The sequence below is a fragment of the Amblyomma americanum genome, chromosome 2 (genome assembly GCF_052857255.1).
Source record: "Amblyomma americanum isolate KBUSLIRL-KWMA chromosome 2, ASM5285725v1, whole genome shotgun sequence".
NCBI classification, from domain to species: domain Eukaryota; kingdom Metazoa; phylum Arthropoda; class Arachnida; order Ixodida; family Ixodidae; genus Amblyomma; species Amblyomma americanum.
Window position 1 is genome coordinate 80,184,210 of NC_135498.1, and position 14,597 is coordinate 80,198,806.

The 14,597-nt window shown below is 47.3% G+C and overlaps 2 protein-coding genes across 3 annotated transcripts; one reads left to right on the plus strand and one right to left on the minus strand.

Moving 5' to 3' along the window:
• Positions 1-14: 14 nt before the first annotated feature.
• Positions 15-7,959, minus strand: LOC144121486 (gamma-aminobutyric acid receptor-associated protein). Its single transcript, XM_077654716.1, has 3 exons — positions 7,746-7,959; positions 3,883-4,080; positions 15-612 (listed from the first exon to the last, which is right to left on the minus strand). The coding sequence occupies exons 1-3, from the start codon at positions 7,833-7,835 to the stop codon at positions 547-549; spliced, it is 354 nt and encodes a 117-aa protein (XP_077510842.1). The 5' UTR covers positions 7,836-7,959; the 3' UTR covers positions 15-546.
• Positions 7,960-8,187: 228 nt separating this feature from the next.
• LOC144121485 (uncharacterized) lies at positions 8,188-14,178 on the plus strand. Of its 2 annotated transcripts, none has more exons than XM_077654715.1 (6): positions 8,188-8,584; positions 8,679-8,744; positions 8,821-8,906; positions 9,147-9,264; positions 13,645-13,703; positions 13,884-14,178. In XM_077654715.1, the coding sequence occupies exons 1-6, from the start codon at positions 8,387-8,389 to the stop codon at positions 13,987-13,989; spliced, it is 633 nt and encodes a 210-aa protein (XP_077510841.1). In that variant the 5' UTR covers positions 8,188-8,386; the 3' UTR covers positions 13,990-14,178. The 2 variants fall into 2 exon arrangements, with proteins under 2 accessions (XP_077510841.1, XP_077510840.1); XM_077654714.1 differs by having other exon boundaries at positions 8,194-8,584; positions 9,147-9,318; positions 13,620-13,703.
• Positions 14,179-14,597: the final 419 nt, after the last annotated feature.

A 14,597-nucleotide genomic window follows, 5' to 3' on the forward strand; every position in this document is an offset into this window, starting at 1 on the left:
GGAGTGAAGATGGGTGAAGTAGTACATTGTTTTATTTTGAGTATATAATACACAATTTACAGTGCAAAAGGAAGAAGAAAACACCGGATCAAACAAACCCTGCAAAATAAATAACTAGCTTTCTTTTTTTTTTACAGGAGTTCACGTTTTGAATTGCCAAGCTTGGCAAAAAGTCACAAAAATGTGCAGTACTCAAATGTTGAGGGACAACAGACACTGCAGCTTTGGTGAACACAAGTGACATCACCACCCTTTAAAAGGGCGCGAGGGCAATATGCAATTGCTAGTAATAGCTTCTTTTTGTTTTTATTTTGGCTGTGGAAGAGTAGACACCGGAGAAGAATTCCTCAAAACGAAAAGCAGCTCAACAATAGAAATGTCTTCTACACAGGGGAGAGAGGTTAGGGCTGGAACAAAGTGCAAGCGTCAACTTTTCCTGTGCACAAAAACCGTTGTGACTTAGGTTCTTGGCTTCACGCTCAACATCTGCCACTCCTTTAGTTACATATAAAAAATTTTGTTACAAATAGAGCTGCTCTCGGGGCCTCAGACACCATAGACATCTTCGTCGCTGTATGCTATGTACAGGAAGAAGTCTTCCTCGTGGTGTTCCTGTAATAATAATAAAAAAATGACGGTCAATTCAACACATTTGCCATAATGCAGTGAAACTTCAGAACTAGCAATACGGAGCACAAAACAGTTTCCACCTGCTCAGCTGCTTTTTCAGTTGCAATTTCTGCTGATGACACAAAGCTGAACACAGCAGTTGGCACCAAATGCCTAGCAATAAAAAATTACACGATGGCAACTCAATATTTCAGTGCTTCTTTCACTCTTACTTCATGTTAGAGTAAGAAACCAAAACTGACAGCAGCAGCATGCTAACAAACAAGACCACATGATGGTACACCACAACCTCGTCTCAATGGAAACATTCTTGACCCTTCCACAATTTTAAACCAAGAATAGTCGCATATTTCAGATCCTTTATAGAACAGGTCATCACACATGAATAAATGCCGCAGATTCTGTTGCCTGAATGTGTTTAATTAATCGGCGGGATAAGTTTTACCTAACGGCTTTCAAAAGAAATTCCAGAGAATTAATGTTTGTTCTATCACTTGCACTACAGTCGAACCCGGATATATTGAATTCTAAGGAGATTGGGAAATAGTTCGGTTTGGTTTGGTTTATGGGGGTTTAACGTCCCAAAGCTACTCAGGCTATAAGGGACGCCGTAGTGAAGGGCTCCGGAAATTTCAATCACCTGGGGTTCTTTTACGTGCACCGACGTCGCACAGCACACGGGCCTCTAGAATTTCGCCTCCATCGAAATTCAACCGCCGCGGCCGGGATTGAACCCGCGTCTTTCGGGCCGGGGAAATAGTTCGATACAGCGAAAATTCGATATACAGATAGAGGCTTAACTTGCACTCGTGATAATGACAAACTGTGGCTTACTGATCGCAAGAGGCGTGAACCACAGTTCGGGCAGGTAACGTGAAAGCACTTTATTTCACGGTGGGGGGGGGGGGGGGGGGGGGGGGGGGGGATTGCTAATTTTCGACTGTTTTTTTTGCTGTGATTAATGAAGTTGAAAACACCAGTCTCGATCTCCTCGAAACTGTCCAGGTGAGGCAGCCCGGTACCTTCCCTTTCGCCTCAACAACACCGAATGAGGCTGAACACTGATGCCAATTCAGCTGCTGTACACGGGCGCATCTCTTTTGGAACACAGTTGTCCTTGTCGTCGCTGAAACCGCCTTCTTGGGCGTCAGCTATTTCGACCACTATGTCCTCATCAGCGAGATGAGCTACAGCCTTAACTTCGCTGTCAGCATTGATGAAGTCCTCAACGGTAAGTTCCGACAGGACGACGCAGGAAAATGGGACAAGTCGCGAAACGCGTCCTCCAAGCATCCTTCATCCAAAGCTTCAGGACATTCATTTCCAGCCACTTCAAGGCCTGCCTTGCCGAAACAGTTGGCTACTGTGGCCTGTTTTACATCGTTCCAAGCGCCGGTAATCATCTGGCACCGAGCAGGTCAATCCTCAGATCGGTTCCCATGCGGAGGTTTATAAGGAGCCGCTGAACAAGTCTCCTGCTGTAGCCTACCTTGAAAGCCTTAATGATACCCTCGTCCATGATGGGTTGCAGTCTTGCTGTGGTGTTCGGCAGCAGAAACTTGAATGCAATGTTCGCAAGCTTGCAAGTCATTTGGTGGGCCGAGCAGTTGTCTAACAGAAGGCATACTCGGCAGCCCAACCTGCCCAACTCGGCGTCCCAAGCCTGCAGCCACTCAATAAAAAGTTGGCGTGTCATACAGCCGCAGTGGACGGGAAGTTGCTTGCAATTCTTGAAACAGCGCGGTGACGTGCGTGCTCTTTCCGATAACAAATGGACGCAGCTTGCACGAGACATTCATGTTTGCCGCATGCAGAGCCGTCACACGCACTTAGCTCATTTTCCCGTCGTGACATGAGCTCTCGCGGAGATCGAGTGTCTTATTCGGCAGCATTTGCCAAAAGAGACCAGTCTCGTCAACATTTGAAGACTTCGGCAGGCGAAAACTTTGCAGCGATCTTTGGCAACTCCTCTGAAAACCACTGCTGCATCCCCTGGCTGCTGACATCCTCACTTTCGCCTGAAATGGCTTTTCCCACAATGTCGTGGCGGTTTTTAAACCGTTGCAGCCACTCAGTGCCACCGCAAAAGTTCTCTTCGCCAGAGCCGCGGCAAAACATTTGGCCTTCTCCATTAACATGGGGCCATCCACCAGGGATGTTTTTCGCTCGGACTTCGAAAAACCACGCATACAGCGCTTTCTCAACTTTGTTGAAGGCAGCAGGGCGCATATGACATGCTGCTCCCGAGCGACTTTGCTCACCTGCTTTGAGCATGATGTCCTGCTTGTTTAACAGCGTACTTGGAGTGCTCCGCAGAACGTCGAATGCGTGTGCCACGGAGGACTTTTCACCATTCTCGATGCGCCGTATCGCCTCGCTTTGTTGTGAAGTCTAGATTCTTTCTCTTTTTTACGTCCGTAGATGCCATAGCTCACTCGATGACAGCAGTCACGCACGCTACAATCCGCACGTTGAAACAAAGACATGCACAAGAAAAATGTGACAGGCCCCGCACCGGCCGATGGAGTCGACTGGCGTCGGCCGAAGAGGCACAAAGGGAAATGAAGGAGCGAGAGGGAGAAAACAGCGGAAATGCGCCGTTGGTGCTAGTTGTGCCAGTCGTGGGGCATGGGGCATGCAGGTGCCACTGCCGTCTGGCTCGTGGCCTCAGCAATCAGCTCCGGCGGCGCACACGTGTTCTGTTGCAGAGGCCAGGCCTGGCCTCTTTCCAGTTCTCTAGCCTCCATCATCAGTGAGGAAGCGCTGCCCTCACTTACGACCGGTTTTGCTCTCTTTCCCGAGGAGACGTGGCTTGCAAACGTTACAGCTCACCTCTGTGCCGCGTGTTGTGTGACCGGAGATGCTAGTGTCATTGGGGAAAGCGCACCTCCCAGGGGCCCGGCGCGGCATTTGAAATATCGAACAGCCGGCAGAACTGGAGTTCGATATACTACGCAACTGTCCTATACTTTTACATAGTATTTTCAAGGGGATAATCTTTGTGTTCGATATAGCCAATAATTTGAAACATCCGGGTTCGACTGTAGTACCTGCTTCCCAATTTGTCTTTTAATAAGTATATTTGTTGACAATCCTTCACTGCTCTACATAAACCGCAGCATCAAATCCCAATACTCTCTGATCAAAACAATCAAAATGAGCTTGGCTTTGGCATCTTGATGCAGAAGCAGAAAAACTCTACACTGTCGGGGCAGTGACAGCAGCGAGCAAGCCTGCGCATTCATTACAAACCTGGTAGAGAGAGCCCATAGTGGCGCTAGTGGGGGGAATGACATTGTTGACAATGAAGAAGAGCGCATCCTCTGGCCGCAGGTGGATCCGCTTGCGGATGAGGAAGTAGAACTGGCCCACGGTCAGGTCCGAGGGTACCAGGTACTTCTTCTTGTCCAGATCTCCAATGCGGGCCTTGGGAGCCTTCTCCACTATCACCTGCCACCAATGACAGACGCCGTCAGGCACAGATCGAAGATGTAGCCAACACAATAAAAGCCACTCATCCGACGCGCTTAGGGAAATCCATTGAAGTGAAGAGGATTTCAATCAGCTGAGTCATCGTTCATTAGCATCTGCCAGGGCACATCCACATGGTTAAAAAAGAAAGCTAGACAACATTTTCAAGTTGTCTGCACCTGAAGAAAAATCAGTCCTTGCTTACGGCTTAAAGCTGTGTAGCTTTTCTCTGTAGCCATACACAGCCTATAGCAGTTCCTGCATGAATTTTATCAGGTAATCGCATCCATGAGTAAAAACCATGCAGCTGCTACCACACGTGAGAAAATCTAGTACTGTTTGGCATACGATCAAATAAATGTAACACCTGTGATTATACTTGGTAGTTTATAGATATATATTTAAACCCCTGTTGGTATGGTAAACAGAGTGCAAATGAACCCCTACGGTGCCTTTAACTCTGCCACTTTTGCTTGCAACTCGAAATTGATGCACTGTTCTTGCAGGCTCTTCCAGCAGTATCACCAGTGGTGCACAATCTTAACAGGTGCATGATAACCTGACTGATGAAAAACCATGTGATATTATTAAACAACTATTAAATTTTGTAATCATACACGAACCCCCAATAGTCAGGCCAGCAACCTACTCATTCAATGCAGAAATGCAACTGAAAGCTGCAACATAATGAGCTTTCTTGAGCTCATTTGAAAGAACACCCCTCTTAAACTATTACTTTAGCAAAATTATACCCATGTGTCATTTCACCTGTTTGCAGATACCTCTGCACATCCACAGTCACTGACATGTCGATGTTCGGACATTAAGTGGTTCAAATTCTATGTACACAAACAATTTCAAACAAATACAAATGATAAAATTAACTCTGAATATATAAAAATCTGGCATTTAATTAGTGAACAGTGGCTTGTAATAAGCCTGTGCATGGTCACCAGCTGTACTATCAGATCACACCGTGATGTCATGGCTCCCTCACCACTCTTCACAATTTAAATCCTAACCAGTTGCACTAAATGGCAATGTATATACTTCGCGCTGGAGCAAACCAGGTCCCACGGTATGATTACAGGCTGACGAAAATTTTACAACGGTCACTGAGGACAAACTGAAGTTCACCTATATGAATGAATTGCTAACCTATTATTAGAAAGAGTTTACCTCAACTGAAAACAAAGCTTTTACAAGCCTTTTGGAAAAGGCCGAAAGACGAAGTATACGCATCAACATCAGAGGTAACAGGAAAAACATAAGCGGAAATTATTGTCCTCAGTGCTCCTTTATAACGTAATTTAGCAAAACTTGTGGCTGGGCTAGTCGTTCTGGAGTAGAAAAGTGCAGACTCTGACAGTTGCACAAAAACAATGCGATGAACAACCAATGCTCATCTAGACAATGATGATGCACAAGCATTGTGTGCTGTGCTAATTTCATTTCATGTTCCTGTCTTTTCATGTTGATTGTGTTAAAGCCTTTCTACCTCCAAAGGAAACATTATAAAGTTTCATGTCAACAACACTTACAGGGAATAAAAAACAAGATATGCAGTGCACTGTCTAAACAATGACAATAATGATCCATCAAAATAACCACTTCCAGGACCCACATTACCAGGAAAAAAAGAAGAAGCCTTCACAGCCTTTCTTCTCACAGCTTTACAATTAACTACAAAAAGAAATATAGGCCAGTGGCAATATTTGCCAACCAAACCGTCCCAAGGGTCAGGATTGCATTTTAAACACTACAGACAACTAATTTTATTCATGTTTTCTTTAAAATGATGTGTTAGACATTAGAATACATGGATCACTGTGTGGTATTTGCATACAACCACTAAATAATTTTTAATTGCATTTCTTCTCTCACGCTGTTTTAGTTTCATCAACCGAACGGTGGTTGTGATATGTAGAACTTCAGGTCACCTGAGGCACAAAAAGAACTGCAATATGACTGCTGATACATTGCTTGTTGTAATCTCATCTCTTGAATCAGGCAGACTTAAGTGCTTTAGTGAGTTAAAACTACATACTAGTGCTCATATTGCAGTTTTTCTGCGCCTCACGCGACCCGAAAATTTAAAAGTATGTCAGAAATTGTTCGGTTGATGAAACTTTAACAGCATGAGAGAAGAAATTCAACTACAATTTATTTAGCAGTCACAGACGAATAGCAAGCGGTGATCAATGCATTGTAATGTCTTAACGCATCATTTTAAATAAGAAAACACGCAATAAAATTGTCTATAGTTGCCAATAAGGTGTCTATAGGCCTTTAAGCCGTGCTTTCCAGAGTCTATTTAAACTGGCCAGGCCTCAGGGTTGTATTTTAAACTGTGGTTTCCTCAGTCGATTTACGCTGTTTTGAGTTTCATGGCATTGATCACAAACTAAAGTTGTTCGATGAAGTCCACTATCATGGGGATCCTAGTAAATAAAGTGCTTTTGCTTAAAATATTGCGCAACTGCACTGACAACCTGGATAGACGGATAATCTAACTTTTACAGTGGTTCGCTTTCTCAAGAGATCGCACTAATCATAAGCGCAAATTGGTCAAACCAGTTGTTACGTCTAGTTTAGCTCTCTCCAATGCCACCAACGCATTCAGCAAAAGCCACGAAGTGACTTCTCGGAGCGCGGTCAGGCGATATTTTTGCCCGACCACGCGATGCGACATCAGCATGTACCCAGATCAGGCCAGCAACCGAGCCCGACCAGTTCGCTCAGCAACTTCGATCACTTCATCGACAGTCCTGAGTTGCGCAGTCCGACTGGTCGTGCGTCGCTCCGTTTGCGTTTCATTCCTAACCTAACGCAACGAAAATTTTAAGTAACGGATGATTGGGTTTAAGTTATTAAAAAAAACGCTCTAATCGTTTTTACAGGACAAAAGCCCCTCGGACTCGAGCAACAAAGGCACATATTTAATGAGGCGCGCATGTTATGTCTCGCCGATAAAGGTTGTTATTCGCGTCGCCACCACTGTGTGACAAAGAAACTGCAACGCACCCAGCCCTTTTTGCCGTTTTACTTGCGTCATCCTATCGCGCAACAAAGCCTATGATGGACTCTCGCCGAGTGCCCGGACTTCCTGTCACCGAGCACGATGCGCAAGTTTAAACTGCATTCAAACAGTAGTCCCACAAAAACGAAAGCGGGTAATCAAAGCTTACAACGTTAACGTGCATTAGCACGGGCCTGAGGTTAGGCTAAAATCTGCAAAGAAATGGTTAACGCCAAAAAAATGCTTGTGGTTATCACGATTGTTTGGACCAGGTAAGCCAACTTCATGCTGAGCAGCTGCAGCTACTGCAACGCATATCAGCACACACTCCTCCAGGACCGCGCACAGCTGATATGATGACTCACCCGGTGCGCTCGCGAGCACCCCAGCAACTCGCTCACTACAGTGTACCCTGCCGAAAATCGTCAAGTGCGCCGCAAATGCGACCCAGCGCATGATATCATTAGACTGCGCGCTGCTACCAAATAGCGATCTCTGCTCAACCACAACGCAAGTATGACATAAGCGGCGCCTGAACTATAGGCCTAAGCACGAACGCACAGGGGGCCCCCTCTCTTCGAACTACTGCAAGGTCACTGCGCACAAGCGACGCTCGAATACTTACGGGGACTCGATCAGGGTACTTCCTGCGAATCTTGTCACCCTCGCTCCTCCTCTTCTCGAACGGGTGCTCCTCCTTGTACTGAAACTTCATGGTGCCTCAACACAGGCGGAACTCGACGAGAGAAAATAATTTGACGCGCACCGAGCGCCTTCACAAACCCACCTAACACAGATCTAAAATGGCGACGACTGTTTGTAAATAGTTCCGTTTTCTCCGGCAGCAATGCACTCTTGCGATGTGAAAATTAGTCCACGGGCATAATGTGCTCAACGTCCAAACGGCTTTAGCGAAAATCGTCGTTCGCAGCGAAACATCGTTCCATTTTTACTATTTTGGCCTGCGCGTTTAATGCAAGGGTCAAATTCGTCTTGAACCAAATTATTGAGCAGGTATGCGCGCAAAGATACAAAGCATGACATCATGCTCTCTGACGCAAGCGCACGTTCCCACGCCTGCTCGTGCGCGCTGCCGTCTGCACGTTCGTTGTCGTTGCTGCCCGAAACCAGCTGGGTGTGCTGTAAGCACGTTGCAATGACGGCACGCAGCCGTCGAGTCATCGACAAAGTTTGCTCTATGCGTTACTGAGGGCCAGTTTATCGGAAAGTCACACGATAAACGTGCCAGCATCGGAGTGTTTGAAGATGGGAGACTTAAATCGGCAACTGAGAGATTACCTCAACCGCAATGAGGCGAGGAAGGAGAGCTCCATATTTTCGAGCACCGAATCTCTTAAGAAGTTGCTGAGCCCAAGCAGCAGCGGTAGCTCCGAGCCGTCCACAACTGCCGGCTCGAACGGCTGGTTTGCTGAGGCCGCGACGGACTCCTGCTTACCTAGTCTGGTACGCCTACCATTTTGTCCAGCTGTTCACACTCCCACCGATGTTTAAACCGCGCTGTTTCTTTTTTAATTCGTGAAAAATTTTCCTCGTGCAGTCCAGAAAACAACGCATCGTCGGCTTCACGGGAACGCTACTGATGGGCTGTTTCTGTATGTTTCTGGTACGATGTCAACCACTTGTTCAACCACTACCGGCTACGACAAACCTTACGTAACGACTGATCGTTGTCTTTTCAGGCAGGGATGTATATCCCCGTACTAGTCTTCAAAGCCCGGAAGTTCGCATTGCTTTACACCCTAGGTAGCCTTTTCATCATTAGCAGGTGAGAAGTTTGCAACTAAATAATGGCACCGTGCAGTGTGCCACGCGTGCGGCCACGGCTTAAAACTTGTAAGCAATGAAGGCGGGCCGGGCCCAATTTTGCACGCCAAGAAAGCAAATTTTAAGGCCCATTTACTAAGTACAGTGTCACTATAGTAAAAGGATTGCGAGAAATACCTTGCCACCTGACACGGTTGGATTTGCCCACCAAGCAATTGACTTTTTTTTTTCCCCAATACAGCTTTGCTCTCCTGAGAGGCCCAATGAACCACATGAAGCAGTTGTTCTCGTTGAAGATGCTTCCGTTTACGACTGCATACTTCGGGACCACATTCGCCACGCTTTATTTTGCACTGGTGGTTCGTATGTGTGCCAATTGCATGCTTACAGTGCACTACAAGCTCTGCATACAGGTGTGGACACGACGAAGCATGGTGCATGAATGACGCTTTATTGAAGAAGGCGAGCGGTTATATAGGCAAGCGGTTAGATAACAGAAATGGGGGCTGCTTCTGTCCGGCTAGGCGCGTGTGCATGACTTGCACTACGTCACATCTCCCCTCTCTCTCTTTTTTTTTAATCGTCGAATCAAGTAGAGTTTCAGAACTCAGGCGCCGGGTATCTTCGTGGTGGTTGGCGCTTCCGTTCACTCCTGCGGAGTTGTGTAGATTCGGATGTCCCTGTAGTGTCTGGGACTCCCACAGCTGGCAGCGGCGCGGGAGTCTTGTGGTCTGGAGACGAGGGAGGAGGAGCCGGATTGAGGTGTTCTCTTGTGCGCTGAAACTGTTGACCCTCTTCCGTTTTGACGATGTAGGCACGAGGAGTCTCAGCCCGCTGTACGACCGTGACAGGGGACCATGATCTTGAGGGCACATTGTACATAGTTGCGGTCGAGCCAGTGCGAAGCTCTGGAAGAGGCCGTGTACCTCTGTTGTAGAAGCAGCGTTGCTTGCTCCTGATGTCTTCTAGCCTTCGTCGCACGGTCTTGGGTGGCACTGTTTGTGGCTGTAGGTGGCTAGTTGGTACAGGAAGCAGCGTTCTTGTCTGTCGGCCCATGAGCCTCTGCACAGGGGACTTCAGAGAAGAGTCCCGAGGTGAATTTCGACACTCAAGCAATGCGGCACAAAACTCAGTGCTACCGAAACGGAACCGCCTTAACAGCTTCTTAGCTTCCTGTACTGCTCTTTCTGCCATTCCATTCGAGCGGGGATAGTACGGACTAGACCGGACGTGTTGCAGGCCAATCTTATCGGCGTAATCCTTGAACTGTTGGCTACTGAAGGGTGGTCCGTTGTCTGTGCAAAGTCGCCTTGGGAAGCCATGTGTTGCGAAGATGTCATTGCATGCTGCAATAACCTTGTTGGCTGACGGCGCTTGCACAAGCCTGATTTCAAAAAAGAAAGAGTAGAAGTCAACAACGACTAAGTACTCGGCACCGTTGTGATGACAAATATCAGCTCCTACTGACTCCCAGGGCAGAGTTGGTATCTCGTGACTTAACAGCGGGAGTCGCGCATTTCTTGATTTGTACTTTTGGCATGTTTGACAGCGTTGAGCGACTTCCTTAATATCGCTGTTTATACTTGGCCAGAAGACAACGGTTCGGGCGCGTGCTTTCATTTTTTCTGCTCCTGTGTGCGCGGCATGAAGAGAAGCCAGTACCTCACTGCGCAGTCTGGCAGGAATGATAAGGCGATTGCTCCGGAACACAAGGCCGGAATCAGTATGCAGCTCGTCGCGGAAGCTCCAGTAGCTGCGTAGCTCGGTAGGGACGTCAGCCTTGTCAATGGGCCACGCTGTGCTTGCATACTGGCGAAGTTTCACCATGCTTGGGTCACGGTCCGTCTCCCGCAGAACTTGCTCCAGGCGCCTGTCTGAAGCTTGAAGACAAGCGATAGTGTTAACGTGGAAATGCGCGCAATGTTCTACGAGCTGTGCTTTATTAGGAAAACGTGATAACGCGTCAGCGATGAACAGTTGTTTTCCCGGAGTATACTTGACGTTTATATGGTATTTTTGTAGGTTTAGACGCATACGCTGCAGGCGGAGAGGGCACTGGCATAATGGCTTCTTGAAAATCATTTCGAGCGGCTTGTGATCAGATTCCACAATGACTTCTGGCTGCCCGAAAATGTAGTCCTTGAATTTTTCACAGCCGTGGACGATTGCTAGCATCTCTTTCTCTATCTGCGCGTACCTTTGCTGTGCTTCTGTCAGCGAGCGAGATGAGTAAGCTAAGGGGTGTCCATCCTGCATTATCACAGCGCCAATTCCGTTTTGGCTGGCGTCTACAGATAGGGTGATTGGTTTGCCCTTCTGGTAATATGCCAATATGGGAGCCGTTGCTAGTGCTTCGCGCAGTGCTTCAAAGCTTTTTTGATGTCTGTCTTCCCAAACCCATGCAGCATTCTTTTTTAAAAGTTCTCGGAGCGATGCTGTGAGCGTTGACATATTAGGAATGAAGCGGGAAACGAAGTTCACCATACCCAAGAATGTCTGTAGCTCTTTCCGGTTGCAAGGGGCCTGCACGTGGAAAATATCTTCCAGTCTCCCTGGATCCAGGCTCAACCCGTCGCGCGTCAACACGTGGCCTAGGTACTTGACGGATTCCTGCAAGAAGTTACACTTTGTTTTGTTCAATTTCAAGTTGTGCTCCTGACATCTTGTCAGCACATTGACAAGATTTGCGTCATGCTCTTCTTTAGTGCGACCCCAGACTAGAATGTCGTCCATTACGACTGCTGTGCCAGTGAGACCTTCTAATACTTTGTGCATGGCGCGCTGAAATATTTCGGGAGCCGAAGAAATGCCGAAAGGCATACGTAGGAACCTGTAACGACCGTACGGAGTGCTCATTGTGCAAATTCTGGAGCTTTCCTCATCCAGTTTTATCTGCCAAAATCCCGTAGCGGCATCCAAAGTCGAAAAGTATTGTGCTCCACACAGAGACGGTGCAATGTCTTCTAGCGTTGGCATAGGATAATGTTCCCTCAGCAGCGCTTTGTTCAAATCAGATGGATCGAGACATATGCGTACCTTGTCGTTCTTTATGACGGTAACCATGTGGCTGGACCACTCGGTTGGCTCGGTCACCTTGGAAACTACTCCGGCTGCTTCCATGCGGTCCAGTTCCGCTTTTACTCTGTCCTCGAGTGCGAACGGAATCCGGCGTGCTGCTTTGACCACTCCTTGGGAACCTGGCTTGAGCTTCAAGTGGTAGACGACACCCTTGAGCTCGCCTAATCCGGAGAAGACGTCTTCATACGGCTTGACTACGTCGTACAGCTCTTGGTGCTCCAGTGAAGCAATTCGGCGAATCAAGCCTAGCTTCTCGGCAACTGAGCCGCTAAGAGTCACGGGTATGTCGTCTTCCATTACGAAGAATGTCGTTTCAAATGTTCCCTCGGGTCCGGTCACATGAAGGTGACTACGTTTCGTTGCTTTTTTCTGAAAGCCAAAAAATGTGTTCAGCACGACAGCGCAGTTTTCGGGTTGCTTTTGAGTTATCTTCTGCAGCTGGCTGCGTGATATGACCGAGCAATTGGCTCCTGTATCAAGCTTGCAGGCAACGGGCGTTTCTTCTATTTTCACGATTGCAGTCCAGCGGTCGTCTTTCTTGCTGCTTGGCGATAAAGTTTGCAACCAGAAATTATCTGCCTGTCCGTCTGAATTCGCTTCCAGTGACGCCACTTTTTGCTCTTTCACGCAGAGGTTAGCGCTCTTCGTTTTGCACGCAGCTGCAAAATGATTTCTTTTGCCACATTTTAAGCACGTGCGTCCCTTTGCAGGGCATGTTTCACTGTTGTGAACACGAGCACATTTGTTACAGCGACTTTTCATTTGGAGGACCGCATTGACGTCCACTTGACAGTTCTTGCTGGAGTGTATTTCTTCACTTTGCTCTTTGCCGTGTTCCCGAGCTCGACACATGTCAACAGTTTTGACCAAGGAAGCATTTTCAGAAAGAAGCGTTTCTTGAAGCTTCTTGTCTCTCATTCCCAGAATGATTCTGCTTCTTAGCATGCGTTCTTCCAGCTCACCGAATTCACAGCTTTTTGCTAGTACACGCAGCTCCGTTAACCAATCGTTAAAATGTTCGTCTTCCTTCTGGTCACGCTCTCCAAATCGAAACTCGTGATAAGCTAGGTTTAGTGCTGGTTTGTAGAACGCTTCAAACTTTCGCTTCAGTACAGCAATGTCGCTTTTATCCTCTCCAGCATCAAATACGAAAGTGCTGTACGTTTTGCGTGCGTCTTCTCCAATACTGATGAGAAAAGTGGCTGCCTGTACCTCTTTCGGTTGTTGGTCCAGGTAGGTTGCAGTTGAGAAGAGCTCGAACTCTTGCTTCCATGCTTGCCAGCTATGCCAGACATCTCCCGTTGTATCCAGGGCCTTCGGTGGTGGCAGCAGCGAAGTGACGGGGGCGGCAGGCTGGGCGCGGTGCTGCTCGGCGTCTGTCATGGCTCTGGTCCGATGAAATTACCCGGGCCTCCCGGATTGCCGTGCTTCTGCCGTCGGTTACGTTGCCCGGTTGCGTTGCGCGATCGCTAACCGGCCACTTCTGACACCATGTGGACACGACGAAGCATGGTGCATGAATGACGCTTTATTGAAGAAGGCGAGCGGTTATATAGGCAAGCGGTTAGATAACAGAAATGGGGGCTGCTTCTGTCCGGCTAGGCGCGTGTGCATGACTTGCACTACGTCACAACAGGTATCTAATACAATGTGCATTGCAGGTCCAGAGCACGCTACTTACCATGGTATTCGCCCTGTGCCAGTGTGCAAGTATTGTATGGTAAGTGTAACACAACCAGCAGAAGATACTCAACGACAAGTTGTTTATTAAGTTTCCAGCTTATCAAATTCAGTCGGTATTATGTTGGCAAGGTGCACCGATGATTGCACCTTGCTAACAGCAATTTGGTCAGTTAGTGTATGGCATCCATGCTGGTTGTCTTTTCTTTCGGTGCTGCAGGTATGTTATGTCCTCCATCCCAGGAGGTGAGACTGGGCTTAAGTTCTTCTCCCGTGTATTCACCGGCGTGGTAACACGAACTGCAAGCAAGACGTTACCTGTCTGATGGCATTCCCAGGATTCAGCGTGTGTGCCCTGGAGCCCCACAAGTTCCTGCGCTGTTACGTATAAGAATCCTGAAAGTGTTGTACAAATCGCATCTATTTAAAAGCATCACTGTGCAAAGTTGTGTATGGCCGAAATGTTCCAAATGTACAGAATGGTAATGAAATAAAGTATATACTTCAACATTTTACCATGGAGTATAGAAAGTGTTCAAAATTCTGTGGGTACAAGGATTAAAAAAAGGCACTGTAGTTTCTGAAGGTAACTTAGAGCAAACGAAGTCAACCTATGTGCTACAAAAACGTGTGCATTCACAATGGTAACCTTTAAACTAAGGCCTTACATGATGCATGAACTGGGCTCGTATCCTGAAAATGTGTAGTGGAGACGTCCAGAAGTCTGCGGTGCTTGGCCTGAGCCACAAATGCCACGTGACAAAAGTTGGCCCATCTTTCTTGCAAATTATGTCTGCTGAAACTGCACGTCACTCAATAACCACAGAGCAAAAGCAAATATAAAACTTGAGCTTTAGCCACTTGGTATATATTACGGTGAATGAATACTGCATTGTAGGTTATTGCATGGATGTCCTACACCTCTTTGAACACG